Source organism: Corvus cornix, chromosome 4A (genome assembly GCF_000738735.6).
Source record: "Corvus cornix cornix isolate S_Up_H32 chromosome 4A, ASM73873v5, whole genome shotgun sequence".
Lineage (NCBI taxonomy): Eukaryota > Metazoa > Chordata > Aves > Passeriformes > Corvidae > Corvus > Corvus cornix.
In genome coordinates, this window is record NC_047058.1 from 18,786,969 (window position 1) to 18,811,177 (window position 24,209).

Below are 24,209 nucleotides of genomic sequence, written 5' to 3' on the forward strand. Positions count from 1 at the left end.
TTGCTGCTGGTTCTGGTGCTTTCTCTTTTAGAGAACTTTTATCTATCCTACTATCCTGCCCTGATATTCAACAGCAATCCCAGTCCTGTAAGATGATGCAACAGTTGCTTGGATTTGTAACTTAAATAGTTAAGTAAATAGACCTTTTAGAAAGAAATTATAGTGGTATCTATAATAGCAATGTTTAACATTCAAAGGATTCGTGTCCTTTATTTTGTCATGTATTATCAATCAACAAATAAATCTGTTACTCTCTTAATTTCCCATATAATGAAAAAAATTATCCCTTTTAGTCTTTAACAGATACAGTCAATTTGAATAATTGTAATTCAGTAACTTCAAAATACAGAGCGCCTTATAAATAGCATGTCTTGAGTATAACTGTCTCAAAAATGTTCCTCTCATTGTTGATGTTTGTAAGTGGTTTTCCAGAATGGGAGCCTTTAAAGCTGTGACTGTAAGACACATGTTCACACTCTCCTCATACATAGTGATTTAAGAGATCCCTTCATCTTGTGGCCATTGCAAACTGATAAATTTTAAAAAGCAGACAATAAATCTTCCTAACAAAGATGGTGCCAGAAGTACAAAGAAAATGACTGTAAAAAGTAGGGAAAAAAGTCTTTGATTAGGCCCAGGAATATTGTTGGCTTCTGTTTCAAGACAACCTTTATCTGCCTGAAAGGAGGCTGGTTCCTTCCTCTGAGGCTGCTGCTGTCTATAGTCTGCTTTCCGTGGTGGCAGCTTGGGCCAGGGAAATCAGCAGGGAGAGACATCTGGGTTGTTAAGTTTGTGGATCAGCAGTGCCCCGATGCTGCTGTGTGACACACGGGTTCTTCCTGGCTCAATGTTCGTGTCCCTCTGAGAAAAATGATTCTGAAAGTGGTTTTATATCCTGTTACTAAGAGCTTGTTATTAGCACGGCGAACTAAACCACACCCTAGGACTTCAGAATTGCCTCTCTGGGTTGTGTAGCTGCAATTTGTGGAGCGAATTCACTGTATTTTTATTTTGGATGGGTTTCTTTGCAATGAGCTATTTGTAAGGGCTATGCTTGCAAAAGAGGTGCAAATTACAATGAGTTGTTTCCCTTTACAGAGGTGTGGGTTTTCATTCAGTATCCTTTGTATTTTGACACTACTCGTATTCACACATCCCTTCTAATTCCAGCACTAAAGGATTCTAAGTGTGTACTTACAGACAGGAAAGATATTCCTCTTCTCTTTGGGACTGCGCTTTTTAGGGAAAGAAATTTTACTGAGGAGTGTAGCAAAATCTCTGTAACTTGTTTTGCTACATTTACAGAATTCTGCATTGATCTCTGGGATCCTCAGAATGTTGATCCTCAGAAGTTGCATCATGGGATAGGACATGGGAAAAATAAGATCTTTTGTAATTGGTGTACCCTTATAAAAATAGACATTAAAATAAATGGAAAGAGACTCTTATTCCCTTTATCTCGAAAGACAAGGAACTGTAACACAATTTTTGAGAACCCACAGACTTTTTAGTACCGAATGTCATTCAAATTGAAGAAGATATATTTCCTATGTCCTTGGAATGTTTAGCCTGTTTGTGAGCATTACACCGCAGTTAAATTCCCATGGATTGCTGAGTGTTGTGCAGAGCTGTCACTCATAGGCAGATCCACAGGAGGGGAAAGTTTTGGCTCCATTGACTGCATCTGCAATCCAGTGACAGGGGACATTGGCTGCTCAGAGATTTCAGCTCAGACCCATTGTTTGACTTCCCCCAAACACACCATTTTCCCATCCCTGTGAATGATGTAATTTCATATTCTGCAGTAGATGATTGTAACATTTTTAATCTCTGGTGTTCCTCTTGCTTTATGGGATATCTGTGCACGTACCCACCACGATTTCAGTATCACTTAATCCTATTTTTTGTATCTCAGAGCTTTATCCTTTATTCTCTGTTCTTCTTTTATCTTTTGTTTATGCTCCTCCTTTCCCTTTCTTGTTTTGCCTGTTCCATTATCTGAATTTTCTTCAGATCTATTTCGATTCTTTCCAGAACAAAATTAGATCAAGATACTCCGATGGCAATTTGCTACACTGATTTGATATCAGTTAACAATAGTAAACTTTGAATAAGGCATTTTGTTTAAAAAGATTTACATAGCAGGATAAGATTGCTGGGCAGGACTGCACATTTTTAACACCAAAGTGAGAATGAGATAACTAAAATGGCAATGTTCAAATGATCTGCACCCTGGGTCTGATGTCTCCTATTTTGTGTAGCAGAGCAGGGTGGAGATATTAAAAAGGAGCAGTACCTTGGCATGTTGTTGTGTAGTTTGAGGCTACCAAAATGTTTGGGTTGGTGTTTTTTGAGAGCTAATTGACTGTTAATCTGAGTCTGTCTTTCCAAGAATAATTTCTTAGGCCGTGCACAGCTCCTTCCTTCTCAGGCCCAGCACATCAGCAGCTTCAGAGCCACAGAACCGCTGCATCTTCAGTGCAGTAACTTAGGCTGCAGTTCCACAGACGTTTCTGGGGGGCATGGCTTTCAGGGAATACAAAAAAGAAGGGAAAAAAATGAGCTGCCATTGCCTTGGGCTCTGTGGGGATGGCAGTGAGTGGAGTAAGGGCTTGGCGTGCTGCCCGTGCCTGTGCAAAGTGCTGGTGGAACACGGGCCCTCTCCCGACTCTCTGGGGTGGTGGGGGAGTGACAGCAGTTCTGAGGCAGTGGGCTGGACATCCGGAAATCTCAGCCATCTGGAGTCTTGTATTTGTACCTTTTTCTGTGGTGGGCGGTAAAGGCAGAGCAGGACAGATCTGTGTGGCACCAGCAGCAGGAGAGCTGTGCTCTTTGGCAGACACTGGAGAGATGGATTGCCAGGAAAACTGAACTCCAAGGTTGATTTTTTCTCCACCTGTCCAAATGCCATGTGTAATTTATCTACTAGACCAGTGTCCATGGGAGTTGTCTCAGTGGTTGTTAACGTGAGGTTTTACGTGTGTTAAATCAAATGTACTTTGAGATCTTTGGGGAAGAAAATTTTCTAGTTTTCTAGCAAGTGGTTGATGAAAAACTATCAATAATAAGTGTGGTGCTCACCATTGGAACTCTAAAGGTTTGTTTGTACAGGCAGTGGAGATGGTGCACTATTGTATATGAGCTGTTCTAGAGAGCAATTCCAACCCAGTAATAATAACATAATCACAAACGTGCAATTAAGTGTTTTAATGACAGCTATTAAAACTGCAATTTCGGAGCTACTGGTAGTTTAAAACTTGCCTGTACAATGATAACTTACATTAAAGGTGTTTACAACTCTGATAGTTTTTATTAGGAACCCTTCCTCATAAAATGACTCTTCCTTTTATGTGCAGATAAGAAGACAATAATCTGTCTTTGAAGTGTGAAAATGATGTGAAATCTCTCTTATTTTGGAGAACCAAAAAGCAGGTGAGCTTAATGTGCCCCTTTGTGGCTCAGGTGATAGGAGTGGGTGTTTGTTTTCTTGCCTCCAGATGACCACTCCAATAGCGCTGCGGGCTTAGGAATGCTTCTTGCCCGTACCTTTATAGCTGCATGCTCAGAATTTCGTGGGAATGGCTGCCGAAGGACTTTGTTAGGGAACTCTGTATTGCTGGTAGTTCTAATGCAGTATTTTCCAGGTGTTATTGACCCTATATTCAAGCTGGGCTTTGCATGCACATTCATTCCTCCTAAAATTCTTAGTCAGCTGTAGGAATCTTGAAGAAAGGTCAGTCAGGACATGGTTTGCTGTCAGCTGAGGGCATTTCTGTTGGGAAAAAACTCAACTAGTGATGAAGGAAGGTAGATGGGCTTAAAATTTTAAAACGCAGCTAAAGAGGTGGGTTTTGCTGTTGCTGAAGCTTCTACAAACACAAAGCTTCTGAAATTTTTTTTGCCCTTTTTAATTGGGTTTTTTAATATACAGAACCCTACTTAGGTCTCATTTTCAGGGCTTGAAATGTAAGCATGTGCTAAGTTGCACGTGGCAGATGCAGCACAGCCCAGAGAGCTGAATGAGCACTGCTGAGTGAGCTGTTCTCACTTGCTGAACTGAATCTTCTGGGGAAAAGGAAGAAGGGATATAGCACAAATTTCAGTTCTGCCCTGTGTCTCTGATCCCTACTGGGGATTTGTTTTTCATAAGAGAGCAACAGAAGAAATAAAGATGCCAGCTGTCTGTGAAGCCTTCCTCAGTGGTTTTGGGTTTAATTTCATGCTCTGAAGTTTTGGTTGTTAAGAAATCCTTTTGAAAAATGATGAAAAGTGGCTGCTAGAGAGCTGATTGTATTTACCCTTCTATCTACTCCACTTCTGTTTTTCTAAGTGCTGCTTAAAATGGCTTATCTCTAATTTCTAAATGTTAAAATGTGTTTTTTTAATATATTTCATGGATAAGCTGCATCAGTTTTGCCAGGAAGGAATGGTCTGAAGCTAAAGGAGGGTCTTACTGTTCGGAAATAAAAATAATTTAACTTCTGCTTCAAAATCAATTCTGACAGAAATAAGAGCATTCCTTACTGCTCCACAAGCAGCTTGAATTCAGCAGGAGTTACAGAGCCTGTGTGTGAACCCCAGGGTAAATCAATTCTTTAGCAGAACCATGAAAAGGAACAGCAAATCCTCTACTGCCATCGATTTCGTTCCTTCCTGAGCAGTGCAGGAAGTTCTATCCTGCCCAGGTGTAGCTGGGTGGGACTGTTGGGTGCTCCCTGTGAATCCTCCAGGTGTCATTTGGTGTGGGGTTTCTTGCAGGAGGTAACAAAGGAATCAATTGCCTTCCCTCTTTGCCTGGCACCCGCAGCTTTACGGTGCTGGCAGCCTGGCATTTCTGCCCCACACATTTATCTCTGGGATTACTGCCCATGTAAAGCTCTCCCACTTTAGAGGGACTGTTTGTTGTGGCTGAGACAACAAAGAGCATCCTGGTCCTTAATTAATCCTCTCCATTTATTGTGAGACATTTAAGAGCAGGTTTTTTTAGAGAATTGCAAGAATTTGTGCTCTTTGGGTATGAAAACAGCTGGCAAACATTTTCATCATAAAATCTGTGCCTATTTCTTTACCTGATGAGTTTTGCATAATTTTGTGTCCAACTAACATCCAGTGCCATCTGAAATGTGAGTCATTTGCAGGGACGTGTCATTTCAGTGCCCCTGGACTGCCCCAGCAAACAAAATAAAGGAGCTAAAGAAGGAATCTGCTTTTTAATTTTTATGGTAACATCCACAATTAACATATATCTTTGAATCTCCTCCTTGGGTAGAAGGTGTCACATACTTGATGCTCTCTTCTCTGTACCCTAATGATTGCATAACCTCTAAGCAATAATTGAAGATTTTGTTTTAGAAATATCATTTTGAATTGTATATTTTGCTTAGTTGCAAGAAGATTTGGTAGAAGGGGCTCTTTGCTCTACTGCTTGATTTTTTTGTATCATATAGATCACAATTCTTGCTGGAAAATGGGGTCTAAAGTTTAGTGAATTCCTCTGAAAATTGGATATTCCTTGGTAGTTCTTTTAATCACAATTAGGATTAAGGGCTTAGATATTCCTGTGATGTAGCCTAAGGTATGCTTTTCTTCTTCAAGGCGCTTCCCTAACAACCAATCAATCTTCACAGTACTCTGCTTTAGTGTCCTGAGTTTTCAGATGTGATAAAAGTGATGAGTTATTTGATATACCCAAAGTCAGGAAGAAAGTGAGTATTAGCCTGAGGATGGCACCAGTATTTCATAACCCACAGTGCTGGACCCAAATAATTTCAGTTGATTTGTCTGCAATTTTCTGTCTCTCTTATTTTTATTTGGACAGAGTACAGCAAGTTAACAGCACTGCACAAGCTTCTTAGAGAAAAATCACTTCCTTTGGGGTTTGGTGGGCAACTGTTTAAAGGATTAGAACCCATTGGAAATACTTAACTGGAGAGATTGCTGGGCATTCTTACCAAAAAAAAAATTGAACTACTTGAAACAGCCACTGGCATAACTAGAAGGTTAATAATCTCTAAGGTATTGCCCTGGTTTATAGATACTGCTTTTGGAGCAATAAATGTTAACCTTTGAACATGTGCTTCTGCAAATAAAATCCAGCCTTATTTTGTGTACTTAACAACTTCTGATTGGAAACACATAGCAACCTATAGCAAGCATGCTTTCAGCAAACTGGAGCAGAAATGAGGCAGATCTTCAAAGTGGTCACTTATCTTCCTCAATAACTCTTCTACATGTAAACAAGATAAACCAGGTCGTTCTGCCAGATCCCCCTTGCTTTGAATGATGTTTGAATAATTTTAAAGAGAAAGAAGTTGTGTTCAGACAGATTTCTTAAAGTTCTTCCTTGAAGCACTTTTTTCCTTTTAGAAATGTTAATGCAAAATTAGGCTGTGTCATGAAAATGTGATTAAAATAGGTAGCTGTGCACTTGATTCTGCAGAACCCTGGGGCCAGGCTTCTGATCATGTAGCTAGAACTAGATCTTAATTTATTGTATATCAGTGCAAAAGACAAAGTTTCCCTCTGTATTCTTACCTTTTGAAAGTCTAAATCTGGAATTTTTATTGGTTTTTCTCTAGTCTGCAAGCAGAATTCTGTTTAGTTGGCCAGTGTGAGGATGCTTTTCCTGTTGAAGCTTTTCCAGTCTCTGTTAAGTTAAATATCTGTGTATTTGTGAATGAAACCTCTATCATTTCCCTCTGCCAGCACCATGGCTGTGCTGTGTATTTCCAGTGGGTTCCTCTTTTGGGTAGATCCAATGGCTCTCTTTTGGGAGAGCAGTTTGGTTGCAGTGCTCATTGGTGCGGATGGGAAATCCCTTTTGTTCCCATGTGCTCTGTGTCATGCTCCTCTTTTCCTACCATGTGGAAATCAGTTGGAGACTTTCTGTTGCTGAACTTTGAGTTGCAGCTTCTTCCTCTGCCCTGTGTTACCTGTGCTGTTGCCAGCAAATGGAGCACCACTGTGACAGGAATGAGTGGGAATTTTACAATGTACCTTCTCCATTTCAAGTCGAACTCTACCTTTGTTTAGCACTGTCCTTCTTGCAAACAAAATGATAAATAAAATTATGAAATAGTGAAAGCTGCCAGCTCCCTGAAACATCCTGCTCTTCCTATGCTCCTCTAATTTTTCTAAACTCTTTTACATCACCCTTCTTTTAAATTTGATATTGCAATTCCAGAACAGACTAATCATGAAAATCTGCAGGTTCACTTGCTGCAGTAGCTGATACCACATTGCAAAATGGTTATGAAAAAAGGCATTTATTTTAATTCTGTATATACAAAGTAATTTCACATTACCAACATTTTGATGCTCTAATAGTACTATTTGTTATAATTAAAGCTCAAACCCAAGAATGTAGTGCCTAAATGACTTAATGCTCCTAAGTCTTGTTTGCAACAGTGACAGAGAGATTTCATGGGATTCCTTGATGGAAATTCCTGAGGATAGGCTTCCTAAATTTCTGAACTGCTTTGGACAAAGAGGGTATAAATTCCCAAATCACTCATGTGCTCTAAAAATTTTCCCTTTGCAGACAAAAGGTTTGCACATTGGGAATCATATTGGGAAGTAAGTATTCAGATTATTCTTAAGTACTGATTGCCTACCAAATTCTGCTAAATGTGGAAGGGATCAGCCCTTCAGAAATTGAGACCCACATGAAAAATGCTGAGAGCTTAATTTTAAGTGAAGTATTTTGTTTGCTTTGTCTTCTATTAATTTGGCTTTTCAAATTTTATTAGTGTCACAATAACTCATAAAACTGGACCAGATTTAAAATTGTTTGAATGCAATTATTGCGTCTTTATCCATGGGCTCTGCTGTCTCATGAGATATAGTCACTTTTCAAAATACTTGTACTTTTTAAAAGGATTTCTCCCCTGCTTTGCTCTCTCTTAGGACCCAAAATGAATCTGACATGAATTTTCTTTGTCCAAGAATGAATTTGGGCCAAGATTCACAATTCCTGAATGCTTTCAAAACGTTTATAGTAAGACTGAAGAGTGCCTGTTTATACCAGTGGATGGATGGAGCATTGGAAAGCACACCTGTCAAACCCCCAAAAATTCCAAAAAGCTCATCCCTGACCTTTGCCCTTAACATGTAGTGAGTGCAACCACCTGGCTCCAGGCTTTCCATCAAGTGGGTCAAAACACATCAGCCAGGTTTGCATTTATCAAGATGCATGTGTCAAATCCACAAATGGGATCAGTACATGGAACCTGTGTGGAGATCAAAGGAGCAGGAATATTCTCTTTCCTGGGGGTGAGGGACAGACACTCGGTACAGCTGCCTCAGCAGTGTGGGGTTGATTGCCTGGGGCAAGTTTTGTGCTTTTTTTGTGTCTGCAGTGGAACAAGTGGCTGTGTCTGCTCCTGGGCTCTCCCTCCCCGTGCCTCCCCAGCTGCTCCCAGGCCGGAGGGCTCCTTGCCTTGTGGCACAGGCATCCTCTTCCCGAGGGACTCCTGCAGTTCCAATGCCCTTGGGAACTCGCGCTGTGCCGCACACCTGGCAGGTGGCTCTTGGTTTACTGTACTTGAAGCTTGTGTGCCCCAGGCTGTGTCACGCTGGGGACCCCCCCTGGGTCCTGTAGTGCTCCGGTACTGGGTCCGTGGGCTCGGTGCCACCGTGGCTCCCCCGCAGCCTCACTGCGAGGCCACCACCTGCTGCAGGGTCCCGCTGTGCTGCAAGCCACTCATGGGGAGAGCAGCAGGGGGAGGCGGCGGCGCGGGGAATAAAGAACTGGGCATTTCCGAATGAGTCTGTGGGTCAGGAACTGGCATCGGGCTCACGGAGCCAGAGTCACTCTGCAGAGAGCCGAGATTGCCGCCATCAAAGTGAGTAATTTTCTTCTTCATTAATTTTCTCTCTTTAGCTCTGCGGTTCTGGAACCAGATTTTCACCTGCAGAGGAGCAGAGGAAAATTGTTTTCAGTTGCTACCAGAGTGCAATGTGGTCCTTTGTGTATTTAGTCACAGAATCATAGGGAAAATCAGTGGCATGAGGACCACTGAGAAAGGCAATGACGAACTGAGACAAGAGAGCTGTTTGCTTGTTTGTCATACAGGTAATCTTTCCTATCTGGTAATAAAATATTTAGTAATAGCTTGATAAAAAATGAATTTTGTTTTTAGTTCAGAGTTATTTCTTTATGGAATGAGCTTTGATTTATTTAATTTTTTGAAACAAAATCTAACAGAACAGATTCTCATGTGTCCTAGTGATGGCCAAAATGATCCAAGAGTGTTGTTGCATTGAAAACTGTATGCCCTAGTCAGGGCAAGCCAAAATCTGCTCCTGGCCTATAAACTGAGGCACAAAAGCTTTCCTGCTTGGATGCTGCACATTAACTGATGAGCTCCAGCATGCAAGCCAGGGGAAATTCACTTCTTAGCAGAATTTCACCAGTGATACACAACATTAATTCAAAATATTACATTAGCAGTGCCTGAATAGCTGAGTGCCTTCTACTTCATTTGTAGATGGAGCCAGAATCTGCTGCTGCTTCCCACATGGTCCAGTGCCACCAGTGTCCCTGCTCTGTTGCAGGCACACAGCCACCTTTGGGAAGCAATGAAGGACCTGTTAAAGATGGGTCTTGATCAGGGTGGAACAAGTGAGGATGTGAGCTGAAGGTGAGTAATGGTCAGTTGAAAATACCTCAGAACTTGTTAAGGTGTGAAATGTTCTGTGGTAACTGGACTGGCTTGGATGTGAATCCCCAGGGATGGCTTTAGAGCTGTGCACTCCAGCTGTTTATCCTTGGAAGTGGCTCTGGATCATGTCTAGTCAGTGTAATAAGTCAAGCTACCTCATTCAGGTTTGTTGTGTTTCCTTGTTCAGACAGCAAAGGAAACACTTCTGTCACCATTTTCTATAACCCAGAGAAAAAAAATCAATATTTTGCTGAGAAATACTGGTCTGTTCAGTTATTTTTTGCTAGAAACTAGAAAGGCAAAGAGAATAATGATTGGAACGGAGGTAAAACAGTGAGAGGTGATAACACCTGTGGCTACCAGGTTGTGTTTTAAAAGAAAACCACTGGTGAAGCCCAACAAAACATCTTAAGGACTCTGTGACAGTCTCAGTGTGCCTCTCCTTGAGGCATTATTCCATTTTACAGCTGAAGGATTCAAATACATGCAAAGCCTGTGTAAATTCAAACCAGGTCTCTTAAGCAGGGCTGCCATCTGAGATGTTTGGCAGTTCCTTTTGTTGCCTTAGTTCTGGAGTATCATTTCAGTACCAAATTATGTTCCATTAAACCAGTCTCAAGTCCTCTCAGATCTCTTGCATTCTCATTGTGCAGACATAATCCAGCTTCTCTCATACATTTGCCAAAATGTATGAAAAGATGAAACAGTCTAAAAACTAAACCAACATTTCAGAATTACCCTCTGGCTTCAGTGTTCTTACCTGCCTGTGAATTGATGTTTTTTCTGGTTTGTTGTTAAACTAGGGAAGCAGATCTGCAGCAGAGATCCAAAGAGAAATCAGTAGGCACTTCAGGGTCATGTGCCAATTATCAAATAAGTCCAAGTAAGAACAGGTCTGTAATGTCAGACTAAAAGCTAACAGGGCCAGTTGCATCTGTCTGACTTGTTCTTCACCTGTTGCCCTCTTTCCTTTCAATTCTTTTTTCCATGCAAATCTCTCTTCCCCTGAAGTCTGATTTTTCTCTCTTCTTTCTCATCCTCATCATCTCCTTTATTTCTGTATCCTTCCTATGTTAACAATGCTTCACTTTGCCTTTTTTTTTTAATTAGATATTGCATCTTTCCTTCCTTGTTGAAATGATTGTTCTTTGTCCTTTTGAGATATTCCTTCCCAGGAATTTTGAATTTTGGCAGAGGCAGAAAAAAAGCTTTTCCAGAAAATCAATTCAGATTTCAGGTGGTGTGCAGAGGAGCTTGGGGCAGGACAGTGTGTGTTCAGTCATGCTCATAGGATGGAGCTGTTTAATTTGTACAAAAGGGTGGTGCTGGGAGTCTATCAGGTGTTTTTTACTTAATCTTACATTTTTAAAAACACTTCAGAGATGTAGGTTGTATGAACTGGAATTCGTTTTGTTCTCGATATATTGATGATGATGATGATGATGATGAAGAAGAAATATTGCAAAAGCTGTTGCCAAGTTTCCCCAATATATGACAAAAAAATAGAACACATATTTTTGTTTCACCTCTTCAAATACACTAACAAAAACATTCATCAGGAATTATCACTGAACTAGGAATTTTCAAGTAAATACCACTGGTTGTTTATGGATGCAGAGTCATAATATTCAAATTCAGCACAATTAAGTCAAGTTATTAATGTTTTAACAGCCAGCAAAAAGACACATCGTGTATTTTTTATACCTGGCTGAAATAATTTTAATTTTCAATAATTAAATCCTGGCATTCAGCAGCAGATTGAGAAATATTTGCAAAATGGGTGTTTGCTTCTCCACTTCTGTAAGCTCAGCGTGTGCCGTGTGAGACAGGTTCAAGTCGGATGGACAGTGCTACAGCTGGGTGGGTTTTAGACCATTCCTGCTCAGCAGAGCCCATAAAACAATAGTGAATCAGGCCTAATCATGGGATTGTGTTTTGATTTATCTTCTGGGAACAGAAGAGGAATTTGGAGGGGAGGAAATGGGGCAGGAGCAAGGAGTAGCACGTATGTAGGAAATCTTTAACAAAAGGCACAAGGCAGCCAAGAGAACAAAACCCTTCAAGTGTCCTGAACATACTTGAGCTCATCACTTCCATCTCTGCTAAGACCGACCTTGTTGGATTTGTTTTATGGAATTCCCATTGACTTCAGCAGAACCAGGACTCCTCCTTTAGAAAGTTCAGCAAAAAATTCTCCCTGCTGCCACTGCCCAGAGAGAAATCCGGGCAGGATTTTGGTGATGTGGCTTAACTTGTGTTCTGGGAATGGGAAAAAGTTGGTGTTTGCATTTCCTGGGCTATTGCACAGCTCTGGTTTGGGTTCTACTGCAAAGGGAACTCAGTGCACTGTTGGGTTACTTGAGGCATTAACATTTCTGTATTCTTAACCATACAGTTATCTCCTCATCAGCAATCATAAATTCAAAGGAAAGCCTGGATGGGTGATCCATACTCTACCTGTCTCTCGGAAAGTCTTAGGTTTGCAGCAAGTTCAGACTTCCTCCTGATTGTAATGTATCTGTTGTAATGAAACTCCTTCTCTAATTCTAATCTCTGGTGATCTGTGTAAACCACTCGGTACTTCTCTCTCGTTCTTGTTTTACCTGTTTTGAAAGAAGAACACATTGCTTCAAGCTAGAGTTTTTCACTTTAGTAACACAAAATATCTGGCTTTACATTTGAAAACATCTGTGGGGATTTTAGGCCTGATTCTCTATGCACTTACCCAGAGTAACTCTGTCATGATTTACAACACAAGAGGTTCATACCATCAGATATTAGGTTTGCTCCTTAGTAAATAGATAATAAACTGCTTCTTGTGTTCTTTATCACCCCTGTGTTATCATTTGGGAAAGGGAAGGCATTCCTGTTAGGAGTAAGGAGCCAGGAAACCTGGGTTCTGCTCCCAGCTCTGCTGCAAGCTTCCTGCCTGCTGCTGAATTGCTCTTGTCTCTCTGTCCCTAGAGCTGACACTCATACCTGCCTCAGAGGGAAATTGTGAAGGACATTTTACTGCACAGAAAATACTGAGAGCTTCCACAGTTCCTCACTTCTTGCTGCTAGAAAAATTCCTACAACGCTGTGATTGTTACTGCAATTTGGAGGTTGTGTTTTCCCATCAAGTCTCGCACAATCTGTCCATGACCTGATAACAGCACAGGGAACAGTAACATAGATTTTCAGATGACAGTTCATAAAAAAGAGAAAAGGCAAGCAATAACACTTCACAATGGGCAGGGAACTGCAGCATCTGCTGTTTTGGGAGCAGCACTGCTGCCTCCTTTCAGCTGTGGGTGCAGCTGAGTGGAGCAGACACGGCTCAGCAGCATCCAGGGCATTAAAACACAATCACAGATGACAGGAGCCAGGGAACACAGATGCAAGGAGCTGAAATTTTATGGATTCCATACGGGGTCATTTCTGAGGACAGAATGTGTGGCTGCACTGAAAGAGAGCTGAGAATGAGAAAGGCTGCTGATGGTTCCCTTCCTCTGTGATTTATGCTCATATTAGACAATCAATATATTGTAGATCAGCACCTTCTTAAAGCCAAAGCCTGAGGTCTTCCCACATTTTTAACTGATTGGCTCACTGTTCTGTTAAGACCAGTGTTATCATCTTTGTTGACCACAATCTTACCATCTTTCGATGCTTCCTTGTCTGTCTGTATTTATACAGACATTCCTTCACATGTGCATATTTAGCCAGTGAATTGTCTGGGACAGGGAATATATTTTCGGTATTTTTTTGCCACATATTCCACTGTGGTGCTGGAGGTTGTGAATCTGTGTCCTCAGTGGTCACTGCAGCAGAACAGCCCCCTCAGGTTCAGGTTCTCTCAGGTGCTGCACAGAACTCGAGGTGTTTGTACCCATCTGCTATTGCTGCAGGTGTCGTGTGGCTTTGCACAGCAGCTCCTCTTTGCTTACAGAGCTTTTTCTGACAAGGTTATGGGGATGCCTAACTCCTCAAAAAACAGGTCCCACAAACTCCTATAATTACACTCTAATAAGATCAATTAATTTTGAATGGAGTTAAACACATTCTCAGGCATGGAGTTGGTAAAATTTCGGTGTCTGAGTAGATTCCGATGGCACAGAGCCCCAGAGCCGCCAGCTCCCCCTGGCTGGGGAGAGGAGCTGGAGGGGCCATCTGTCAGTGCTGCCAAAGGTCTGACTCCTTCCCAGCCCCTTTGTTTTTTATGGAACCTATTTAAAGTTAGCATTGCCTTCCACTTGCCATGCACACTGTACGGTCATGGCTTGAGAGCCAGGTCACTTTTGCCTCTTCCAGTGTTTGACAGTCAGGACTTTGCTACTTCTAAGAATTTCTGGCTTGCCAACCTACTGCTTGTGTTAGAAAGTTCTTCAGGCTCTGCCCCTCTTTGTACTGTTTGTATAGACCGCAGATCCAGTGAGCACCAGAAGTCCTGGGCAGGGAAATGCTGGGAATAAATCCTGTTACAGCCTGGATGGGGATAGTTCTGGTTTGCCCTACAAGACAGGGGTTCTCTAGGACTCTCCCCACGCTTGTAAAACCAAGTCTGCATCAGAATTTGGTCCTTCAGCTTCCATGCTCCATAGTGTCCAACCCTGGGAGAGCATCAATAGTGCCTCTACAATGCTATGGGCATCTTCCAACTCTTCCTAAGGCCATCAGCCTGATTGCTTGGAATATTTCAATAGGGAAAATAGATGTGGGATTGCTCCTTAGGCCATGAATTCTGCTTAATCCATGCAGCCAAACTCCTTTGGCTCAAATCTGTTACCTGCCTGTGAAGGTGCTGCTTGGCTGGGGAAGATGTACAGGACATTCTCATTTCAGTGGCATTTCTACCTCTGTGAAACTGCAGTGAGAGCAGAATTAGCCCGGTGACGTTTACACTGATAATCAAGTGAAAAGTGCTGCTAATTTTACTACATTAAGGTAAGAATTTTGGAGTCTCTAAGGAACAGCAGTGATTCAGTTCAGTCCACATAAATACCAGGACATTTGTTTTCCTTCACTAGAAGTGTGAATTGTTTGTTTAACATATGGTCACCTGTGGTGCTTTAATGCCTCACTTGATATTTTTTAACTTTTGATCTCTCTAACTGGTGGTTTGGTTAAGGTTTTTTTCCCTCTTCAAATGAGAATTTGGGGTCATTCTATGGGACAAAATGTTTAACATGTTTCCTTAGTGTCCTTTGTGTTGTTAAGATGGAGTACACAAAAGAGGAACAAGGTGATCTTATCTTGACCTCTACTCTCATTCAGAAGGCACAGACAAATATCAAATGTTCCTCTATTGCCAAAACAAGGTAGTAAACTTCAAGAAAAATCTTCCTGTTTCTGGTTTGAAGTGCTTAAACCCTTATTACCTGAGTAGGAGTGGGTTGTTTTGGTTTTTTTCTTTTTAAGCTGAAGAAGAAATTAAATGTACATGGGAAATAGAACTTTATCCCATAAGATCCTTTCTTTCTTTATGAGTAGCTCTCTGTTTTTAGAAGAACTGATAATATGTGGATTCTTTTTGAAGGAAGATTGGGAGTTTTGACATCTAATTTCTTTCTTTAAATTAAGAAAATAATTTAAAAAGTAAAAAAAACAAAGTAAGGAAAATCTGAGAAATGCTCTGAGAAAAATTCTCAGATTTGTTACATAAATATTGTCTTTAATAATTTGATTTTTTTTTTCTGTGTAGAGTAATATTTACTGTGAGACAAGAGATGGTGGGAGCTGAGATCTGCCGGAGTCTTGCAAGAGATACTTTTAGCTCTGGCAGAGCCATGTTTTAGTTTGTTAGGCCTTTACTCTCCTTGATGTCAGTGAGAGTCTTCCTTTGTTGGATGCTGGGCTGGAATTAGTCTGCACATGGCATTTCCTTTCAAAGGCAAAGTACACTTTTATTTGCCAGAGTTAACAAACAGCAGCTACAGAACCTATCCCTAAACAGTTTGGGACTTTAGCCCCTAAATTCCATCTGTTAGACAGAGCAGATCCACTCCACTGTGTTCTGCAGACCTTCTACTGGCTCTAATTCCAGGGATGCATTTTATTTCCAGAAGAAATATTACCTGAGTAAAATTTCAGGTGGGACTAATGGGTTCACCCTTAGACAGCAGGAGGATGTTCTTCACTTCTCAGGCCATAATGGCAGAATTCAATGATGCAATGATAAAAGTCAATATATTAATCCAATTCTTTAGTGAAATCCTGCATATTTTCCTCTCTTAGGTGAGTGAAATAGCCAATAGTTGAGTTTGTGCCATCTGAATTCATCTTTTGTTAGTGACAGGTTAAAATTACAATCAGCTGTACAGTGTCAGTTCTGTTGGAAATATGTTCTGGCATGGACAGTTATACCATGGAATTGTGGTTGGGGAGGTTATTAGTGCTCGGGTGGAAGAGAAATGAAACAAAAGGGCTTTGAAGCAGCTACCTTTGCAGTCTGCCTGCCTTTGTACTGGGGGAGTGGATTTCCTGGGTTTAATGAGCTATTTAAGAGGAGGGAGTTTTGTCAAAAACCCTCTTTTGCAATAGTGACTACTGAGGAGTGCCTTTGGACCAGCAAGAAGTGAGACATTTCAGAGTTGGAAATCTTTCCATGGGATATAGTTTAACAATGCTGTTCCATCACACCCACTCTGGCCATTTTTGTGACTGGCCAAGTTTTGAGTTGGGGGAAGGGAACAGCTTTCCCATTGGTCATAAAATTCACAGAGTATTTCTTCTGAAGACAATAAAGCTGGGAGAAGGCCTCTTTATTTGCTGTGAAAATCATCACCCTTTCCGGCAATATAACTCCTGAAGAAAAGAGGGAGAAGGAAGAGACAAGACTGCATATCAAAGCAAAGTGAAGTGTTAAAAGGGTCTGTTGCCTCAATATGACAGATAGGCCTCAAAACCTCAGACAATGTAGGCCAGGAAAGGAAAAAAAAAACCCCACCATCGGACCTCACAACTAGTTTACAAAGCAAAATAAATTAGCATTAGAACCAGCCCTGGGCCTTCTTTCAGAGCCTCCTCTCTTAACTTTTCAGGAATATTCTGCAGGCACTGAAACCAGCATCTTTCATAAAATCCAGAAGCTGCCTGAAGGTGTCCTAGGATAGGATAGTGTGGGATTAATGAGGGATTGCTCACAAAGCATTGCAACCTGGGTTCCAGGGGTTAGCAGTGTTTCAGAGGAAGTTATGCCTGTACTTGGTGACGGGATGTTACCTTAAATCATCACAGAAATGAGAAACAGCTTCTGGCCTGAGGATATTCTCAGTTCCAACCTGCATCTCTCTGTTACTTTAGTATTAAAAAACTGATGTTAATTTTTGAGTTTATAAAGATATAGACTGACAGAGATCAGGCCTCAGAGTTTTGTTTAGGACTCTTAACTACTCATGTTCTTTAAAAGTGTAGGAAAAGTAAGGGGCAAATTCTCCCTGACTTAAGTCAGTAATTTCACTGACTTAATTGAAGTTGTGAAGCAAAAGTAATTTAAAATAAGTTTTGAAGACAAACATTGTGTTGCACATAATGTTCTGTAAAGCTAAATTAAAAAAAACCCCACCAGTCATTGTATTAGAAAATGTGACATAGATCCACTCCTGTATAATATTCCTGCCAGAAACCTTGGTGTGGTGAGGAGGTGTCCTGGTCCTGTGCATTACTGCAAAGTTAGGTCTGTGAAACTTGGTGAAATTTTCTGTTTGTTTGCTGGGTCTTGCTCATCTGTTCTTTTATACATGTTCAGATTATTCAAGCTGAAAAAACCAGAACAGGATCATAGAATTGGAACCTTTCAACAGACTCGAATTTTCCCTTCTGTTTTCAATTTTGAGTATGTTCTGCTGTTCTGGAATAAAGCTCATTGGCCAAATTCTCTTCTTCCCTTTGCTAGTGTAAACTTTTCTATTCATCATCATCATCCAGAAGGAACTGGATCCAAAGCAGAGCCATTTTTATTCTCTAAGGAATGACTGGACAGGCACAAGGACCCAACCTGCAGAAAATGTAGGTGGATTTCTGAGTGGGAAACCAGGGGAAATGCAATTGCCAGTGACTGGGTAAACTAAAAGGAAAGTGAGTGAGATTTTTCCCAAGTGTTGTATGTTCTTTAGCATTCAACATTTTACAGGAATGACCTCTAAAGAGGCTTGTTCCTCTTCTTTAGATTTGAGGGAATATAACTTCTTCCTTCAAGGACCAAGTGTGATACATTTACAGTGCATTTGGTCATGATGCTCTCAGTACCTGTCATCAGCATCAGAAAAATTGTCCTTATGTCTGCAGAGTAAATTTTTATTGAAGAAGAATGATTGAAAACTTGTCACCTACAGGAGAAATCTCTGCTCTGAATCAGTTCACCTGTTTCAAAACTTGTCCCCACCCTGTTTTGTGGTAACATAAGTGCAGATCTTAAGGTGCACTTACAGCTTTGTGAGCAAATTCTCCTGGGTGTTCTCTGCTCAAACTCACTGTTTTGGGCACACTTTTACCACAGGTGTGTGTTGTTTTCTCACACAGTCATAAAGTCAAGTCTACTCCTGTGCGAGTGATGACATAGCTCCATAAAAATCCTGAAATCAACAAGACGAGATTTGTAGCTTCTTCTAAGGTGTTTTTATTCTACTTTCCATCAAAGAATTTGCCTGTAATTATGTCTTGTGTGTGTGGAATTAGCACCTCACCTTTCTAGTTGTGGCTTTGTTCTGTTCTGTGTTACAATTACTCCTTGTCTTGGCTGTGCTCACCCTCTCCAAGGGAAGTTGAGGAGACAGGAGCAGTGTAAGGGTCAGAGAAGAGTCTTTTCTCTGTGTTTGTGGTTGAAAATACTGAGTACTCAGTGCTTCCTGCTTCAAGTGTTCTGAGTCAGAACACATTGGCTTTTTCCTGTATCCTCAACACGCTGTGGAGTGCAGAGATAGGGCACTGGATCCTGCGTGCTCTGCATTGAGGATCAAATCCCAATCCCTGCAGTTCCAAGGCAGAGACAAACACTCAGCGTCCTTCAGTCACAGAGAGAAGGGTGCACTGAAGCCTCAGCAGGCCTTTTCTGCAGGAAATGCATTCTAGTGGCATTAAACCAGGATGGTAATCTCACATTAAATACTGAGATCTTGCAGAGGTTTCAGGTAGCATAACCTCACAAATTTCATTTTACATCAGTTGAACACATGGTTCTACATTGATGTTGTTTTTAAAGTTGCAGAGTAAAACTTGAAATAATTTCTTCCTTTGTTCCAGGTTAGTTGTGTAGATAACAGAGTATCAAAAGACCTGCAGGGCATGAGGCAGTGGTAGAAACTTCAATAAAGTGTTTTGTTTGTCATTTCTCAGGACATGAGGCCACACAGCACCAGTAAGAGAAGATAACCATGAAATCTCTGGAGATGGAAAGGCCACAGATTCGGAGCCTCATTTTTGTAGCTGCTCCAAGCCAGACTACTCAAAGTGAGTGAACCTTTGGCAAGAATCTCTCCCAGTCTTAAAGGGATGAGATTACAGGAACATTTCTTGCACGCTTCTGAGAATATCTTGCAAAAATTACTTGCTTTTATGATGATTGTTTTCACAGTGAAATATTAGTATTAGTATTGATAATTAGTGCTTTGCAGCATGTAATGAAGAAATAACAAAATTAGTTTGTCTAAATGATTTCTGTTGTGATCACCTCAGGTAAGTCTCAGCCTCATTTTTTTCATCATTAAGAACAGTGGTTCATATCTATTCAACAGGGGATAAAAAAAGCTAATAAATAACACGTGTGATTCCTTCATTTTTGCCCACACCAAATCTCTACTGAAACTCCCAAAGGTTTTGTAAGGAGACAGAAGGATAATGCTCAGTGAACACAGACAGCTTTAAGGATGTAAAAAGGATTGGATTCCATCTAAGAAAATGCTGAGGGGTTTGCTCCTGATCCAGCAAAAAGCATTTGCAGTGAGCTTGGTCACACACCTGAAACCACTGCAACACCTGCCTGCACAGAACCAAACTCACTCAGGTGCTTTCCTAGAGCTGACACTGCTGCAAGGGAAAATATTTTTAAATTATTTTATTTTTGGGGAAACCATGAAGAACAATAGTGCCATTGCTTTTAAACAGAAAAAGACAGAGGGAAAGGAGTGAAGGAAGAGAAAGGAACTCACTCCAATGAAACAGATCTGCTGGCACTGAGCCTTCCTGGCCTAGCAGAAAAACTAATATATATAAGAGGAAAAGAAGAAGCAGGAGAATTCCTTATCTGGGTTTTTCCCTAAAGCAGGACTCAGTAGCTTTTAAATGTAGCCTTCCACTGGCCCACGGGCATTTGGGAGGGTTTGTTCCTATGGCATGCTGATTTCTCCAGTTCTCCTGGACACACATATACTCAATATCTTGTTAGACCATTCCAGAAAGGAGACACTCCCAGCTCTCCTGTGAATGCTCTGACCCTTGCAGGCTTGAACTTTGGAAAGTTAGAAGTTTCTAAGAGCTTCTTGAGCAGCAATTAGAATGTGATATTTTATATTATGGGTATAGATATGTGTGTGTGTGCTGCATCAATCTGTCCCAGTGTCCCCTCTATCAAAGGGACAGCACAGAACAAATCAGGCCCTGCTCTCAGAGGCTGTGATTGGAATCCACAGGAGCACAAAGCAGGTAAGGAAGGGATGAGGAGCAGTGGGTTTTTTTGAGCAAGGGTTCTGCCATCTGTAAATCCCACAATTAGTGAGCAATTTTGTTGCCCCTGTAATGACTCCTCAAAAGTAAGCTGCAGGTTTTTTCAAAACAGGCCCTCTTTTGGTTTTTTTGGATAATAATCAGTGAAGAACAAATACGATTTAAAAAATACAAACATTTTTATCCCCCCAAATTCTTATTCACACAGAGCAACAGCCTGTTCTGATTGGTCTGTTGAATTCTGTGGACTCTCCATGAACTAAAGTTGTGTTCAGCAGGAGTGAGGAGGACTCTGCCCATACAAATTAGATGCATTGTTTTAATACAGACAACTTTTCTATGTAGTTGCTTTCAGTTCTCTGATGTCTCTTTTAAGTAATTGCTTTTCCACCAGAGATTGATTCAGGCTCTGCTTTGAAGACTTTTATTTACAGGCACGTGTGGAACAGAGCTGGGGTGGGAGGGAGGGAAAGGGAAGGAACCTTCCTGAGATGCAACATTGAAATACTGGGAGCATCTCTTTAGGGGAGGAATTGAGCATCCCTAATTTCTACTGATCTCAGTGCATGTCAAAGCTGCTCAGAACCTCAGAGGATCAAATACTTTCATACAGCAGATTATGCCTCTGTTCTTTTCAGGCAGAATTCCCTCCTTTTCTTTCTCTCCCTTCTTGTTTCATACTTTTATCATATACAGGGTACAGATTTTTGTTTTAGGGATGTTCAATATTTATATTTTTTTCTCTTGTTCCTCATCCCAATCAAACAGAACCTCTCCCTCACGCTTCATAGCTTGTTTTTACCAGTTAAATATGATTGAAGAATTGTTTTGTATTCCCTGACTGTCATGCAGCAGAGCCTGATCTGTGGCTGTATTAACAGGCTGTGTTACCATGGATCTTTGTATTCCTGCATATTCTGAGAGCTGCTACTACAAAGTGAAGCAAGCCTTTCCTTATCATCCCTGTTTTTAAAGCATTGACTCATTGTTTGATCTTGCAGATCTCATTTCAGTGTTCTGAGGTTTAGAGGGGTTGTTTCTGGTATAAAGCCTTACTGCCAACCCCCTGCTGTGCAGATTTTACTTGAACTTTTCCTAGGTACTCCAAAACTTGAGGAAAGTAAGCAAAATATAGGTGGTGCTGAATACCACACTTTCTGGTTTATCCCAATCTATTGGACTCCTATTAAAAGCAACTATTGGATATCACAAACTTTTTAAACATATCTGAAGTGAGAAGTGAAAGGACATTGCTTTTCATTTCCCACAGGATTAAAGGTCAAGCAAGAAACATAAGAAATAATCAACTGATATCAAACGCAGCATCCAATAATTGAACCAATATTTAACTGCTAGCAAGGGAATCCTTCAGAGCAATCAGAACCTGTTGTTATTAATCCGAATCCTTCCCTCTGAACAGGGAACCTGCCAACAACCCCGCAATGACCCAATAACAAGTAAAAATCTCTTCTCAGCATAAAACCTCCGTGCCCTCCTACCTGTGGAAGTGGATTGCACCGTTTTCCTCATCCACTCATAAGAGCTGTGCCTTTGGCTGTTGGGAGAGATTTGCTGGGCATTAATTGTATCTACAGGAGGTAACCCCGCAGCGGCGGCGGGATGCAGGGAGCTGTAATCAGCAGAGCTGTAGGAGCCCTGGCCAGGGGACGAGCCATTGATGTGGGCAGCAGCCACGGCGCTGGAAGGGCCTGGGCCGTAGGCGCTCCAGTCCTCCCGCTGGGGGCCGTAGTGGGAGCCCCAGGCTGCCGCCGGCTGCCCGTGGGTGTCCAGGGCTGGCACAGGGTGGTATCCCATGTAGTCGGAGTAGGCTGGAGCAGACACGAAGTTTTGCACGGGCAGGTTGTTGCTGGTGCACCTTGCGGATCCCGGATACATGCTGGTGTCTTTATCCAACAGATAGCTCACATACATGATGCTCACAGCCTGCCTTTGTCTCGCTGGGACATCCTGCTCCTCGCAGGGTTTGTTTGATCTCCCTTCCCCTCCTCTTTCTTTCTCTCTTTTCTAGCCCAGCCTGGCTCTATAAATGACTCCTGCTAGCCCTGATGTCCCTTTACTACACATGATTAACAATGGTTTTACCAGGTGCTGGTGGTAACAGTTTACTAAAGTCCTGCCTGATGTCACAGATAACTGCCTGCCCCAAAATTACATTTGCATTCAAATGAAGGGCTGACCATGCAGGCAACCCCACCTTGCTGCTAGTTCCAGTGCTTCCTTTCTCACAGATCTTTATGTATTGCCAGCCCTGTTCTTTGAGAATGTGGTTTGAAATCTCATGGTCTTCAAGCAGAGCTGAGTACGTGGTTAACCATAACTGTTCAGGCAAGAGAAGTTGTATTTTTCTTGAGCAGTGCATGTCGGGATCTCACTTTAGGCACCCGGTTAGAGTTACTCAAAGCCTGCTGTCTGCTGGTCCAGTAGTAGCTCTACTCCAATGTGCTCTATTTTTTAAAAAAAAACTAAAACCAAAGGAGCAGTTCACTGTTTAACTGCAGCTCTTACAGAGCTCCTCACATGAGCACTCTTCTTGACTTCAGCTCTTCGTCTGTGTGGGAGAGCACTTAGAAACCCCAGTAATCCTGGTGATTTTACCATTACAAAGGATATACAAGAAGTCTCATAGTCGTTTTGAGCATTTGTTCATACGAATAGTCTTGTTGATGTTAGCAAGCTATTCATGAGCTGGCTGCTTGCCACCGCGATTGAAGTTCCTCTATTCTAACCTCCAACGCTCACAGAAAGGGAATCTGTTATTGAGAGAATGCAGAATTTGTCACTTTCCCTGTGCTTATGTCTTGGTTGTGATATTGAAATGAGTGATAGTTTTCCCTGAAGGTTTTTTTGTTCTCATTGCTGTGCTTCTTCACAATTAAGTAACACCTTTCCTTGGAACTATGGGAACAAATTATAGCTTTTTAGCTCAGGAAAGCAGTTTCCTAACTTTCAGGAGCAATCTCATGTTTGTAAGTAACAAATCACTATGAGATCATCTGTAACCAGGAGCAAGGAGAGAAAGTGTGGATTTCTTTTTTTAAACGAGATAGATACCTTGGCACTGTAAACCCTGTTTTCATTCTTGTTCCTTTAATGATGTGATACCTAATTGCACCTTTATTAATGATCCGACTTGTTAAAAGGAGTTTTTCCTTAAACAGGTGCAAAGTATAATGAGTTTTTTCTTTGTTCAGAGGTGTATTTTTTCTCTGAGTCTTTTGCACTTTAACGCCATTTAAACTTCCACGTTCTCACTTTGCACACCTGACAACACCGTTGTTTCCTTTAGTGAGAGAACGGTGTCCTTAGGCTGCATTCACAACGTGCCTTGGGAATGGAGTTGTGGAAAAAGCTTTTTTGACTGATAATTTCAGAAGCACAGCTGCCTGCTGGGAGTATTTCAGATTTTCCTGCTGTGCCCTTGGGTAAAATTTGTGCTCTTTTGCTTGTTGTGGTTTTGGGGGCTGATGTTTTGCTGGCGTAATTGCTGAAAGGTATTTTAAAAATCATTAGATGGTGGGAAGTTGCCAGAAGCTGTTTCTGCTGCTTGCATATGTGAGCTTACTCGGATGCAATTTGCACATCTGTGACAGCTGGCCACTCAAAATTACCCAGCAGAGCTGCTGGTGAGGACTTCTCAAATCCAGGGAAGTCAGTGATCAGTGTGTCACAGAGCCGAAGTCCTTAATTCTCCTGCAGCAGCAAAATAAAGCACAGTTGTCTAATTCGGAATTAGGTGTCTCTGGACAGCCTGCCTGCAGTTACCAATAAGTGTGATTTTAATGTAGTGGGATCTTATTTTTTAAATAACTCCAGTGTTTTTCTCCCTTCTCAAATTTAGAGCACTGTGGTTGCTCAGTAGCTCCTGAGTTCAGACTGTGTTGAAAT

At 41.4% G+C, this 24,209-nt stretch overlaps 1 protein-coding gene and 1 long non-coding RNA gene across 2 annotated transcripts in view; one reads left to right on the forward strand and one right to left on the reverse strand.

Annotated features, from left to right (window-relative positions):
* Positions 1-19,323, forward strand: part of LOC109145132 — a 36,247-nt gene extending 16,924 nt beyond the window's left edge. Inside the window, exon 3 of the long non-coding RNA XR_002046384.2 lies at positions 18,978-19,323. This is a non-coding gene — a long non-coding RNA (uncharacterized LOC109145132). The remainder of the gene's footprint in view (positions 1-18,977) is intronic.
* LOC104691717 (homeobox protein CDX-1-like) lies at positions 8,592-22,381 on the reverse strand. The gene is made up of 3 exons (XM_010403348.4): positions 21,803-22,381; positions 12,120-12,265; positions 8,592-8,909 (listed from the first exon to the last, which is right to left on the reverse strand). Exons 1-3 carry the CDS (start codon positions 22,233-22,235, stop codon positions 8,652-8,654), a joined length of 837 nt encoding a protein of 278 aa, XP_010401650.1. The 5' UTR covers positions 22,236-22,381; the 3' UTR covers positions 8,592-8,651.
* Between the last annotated feature and the right edge of the window lie 1,828 nt (positions 22,382-24,209).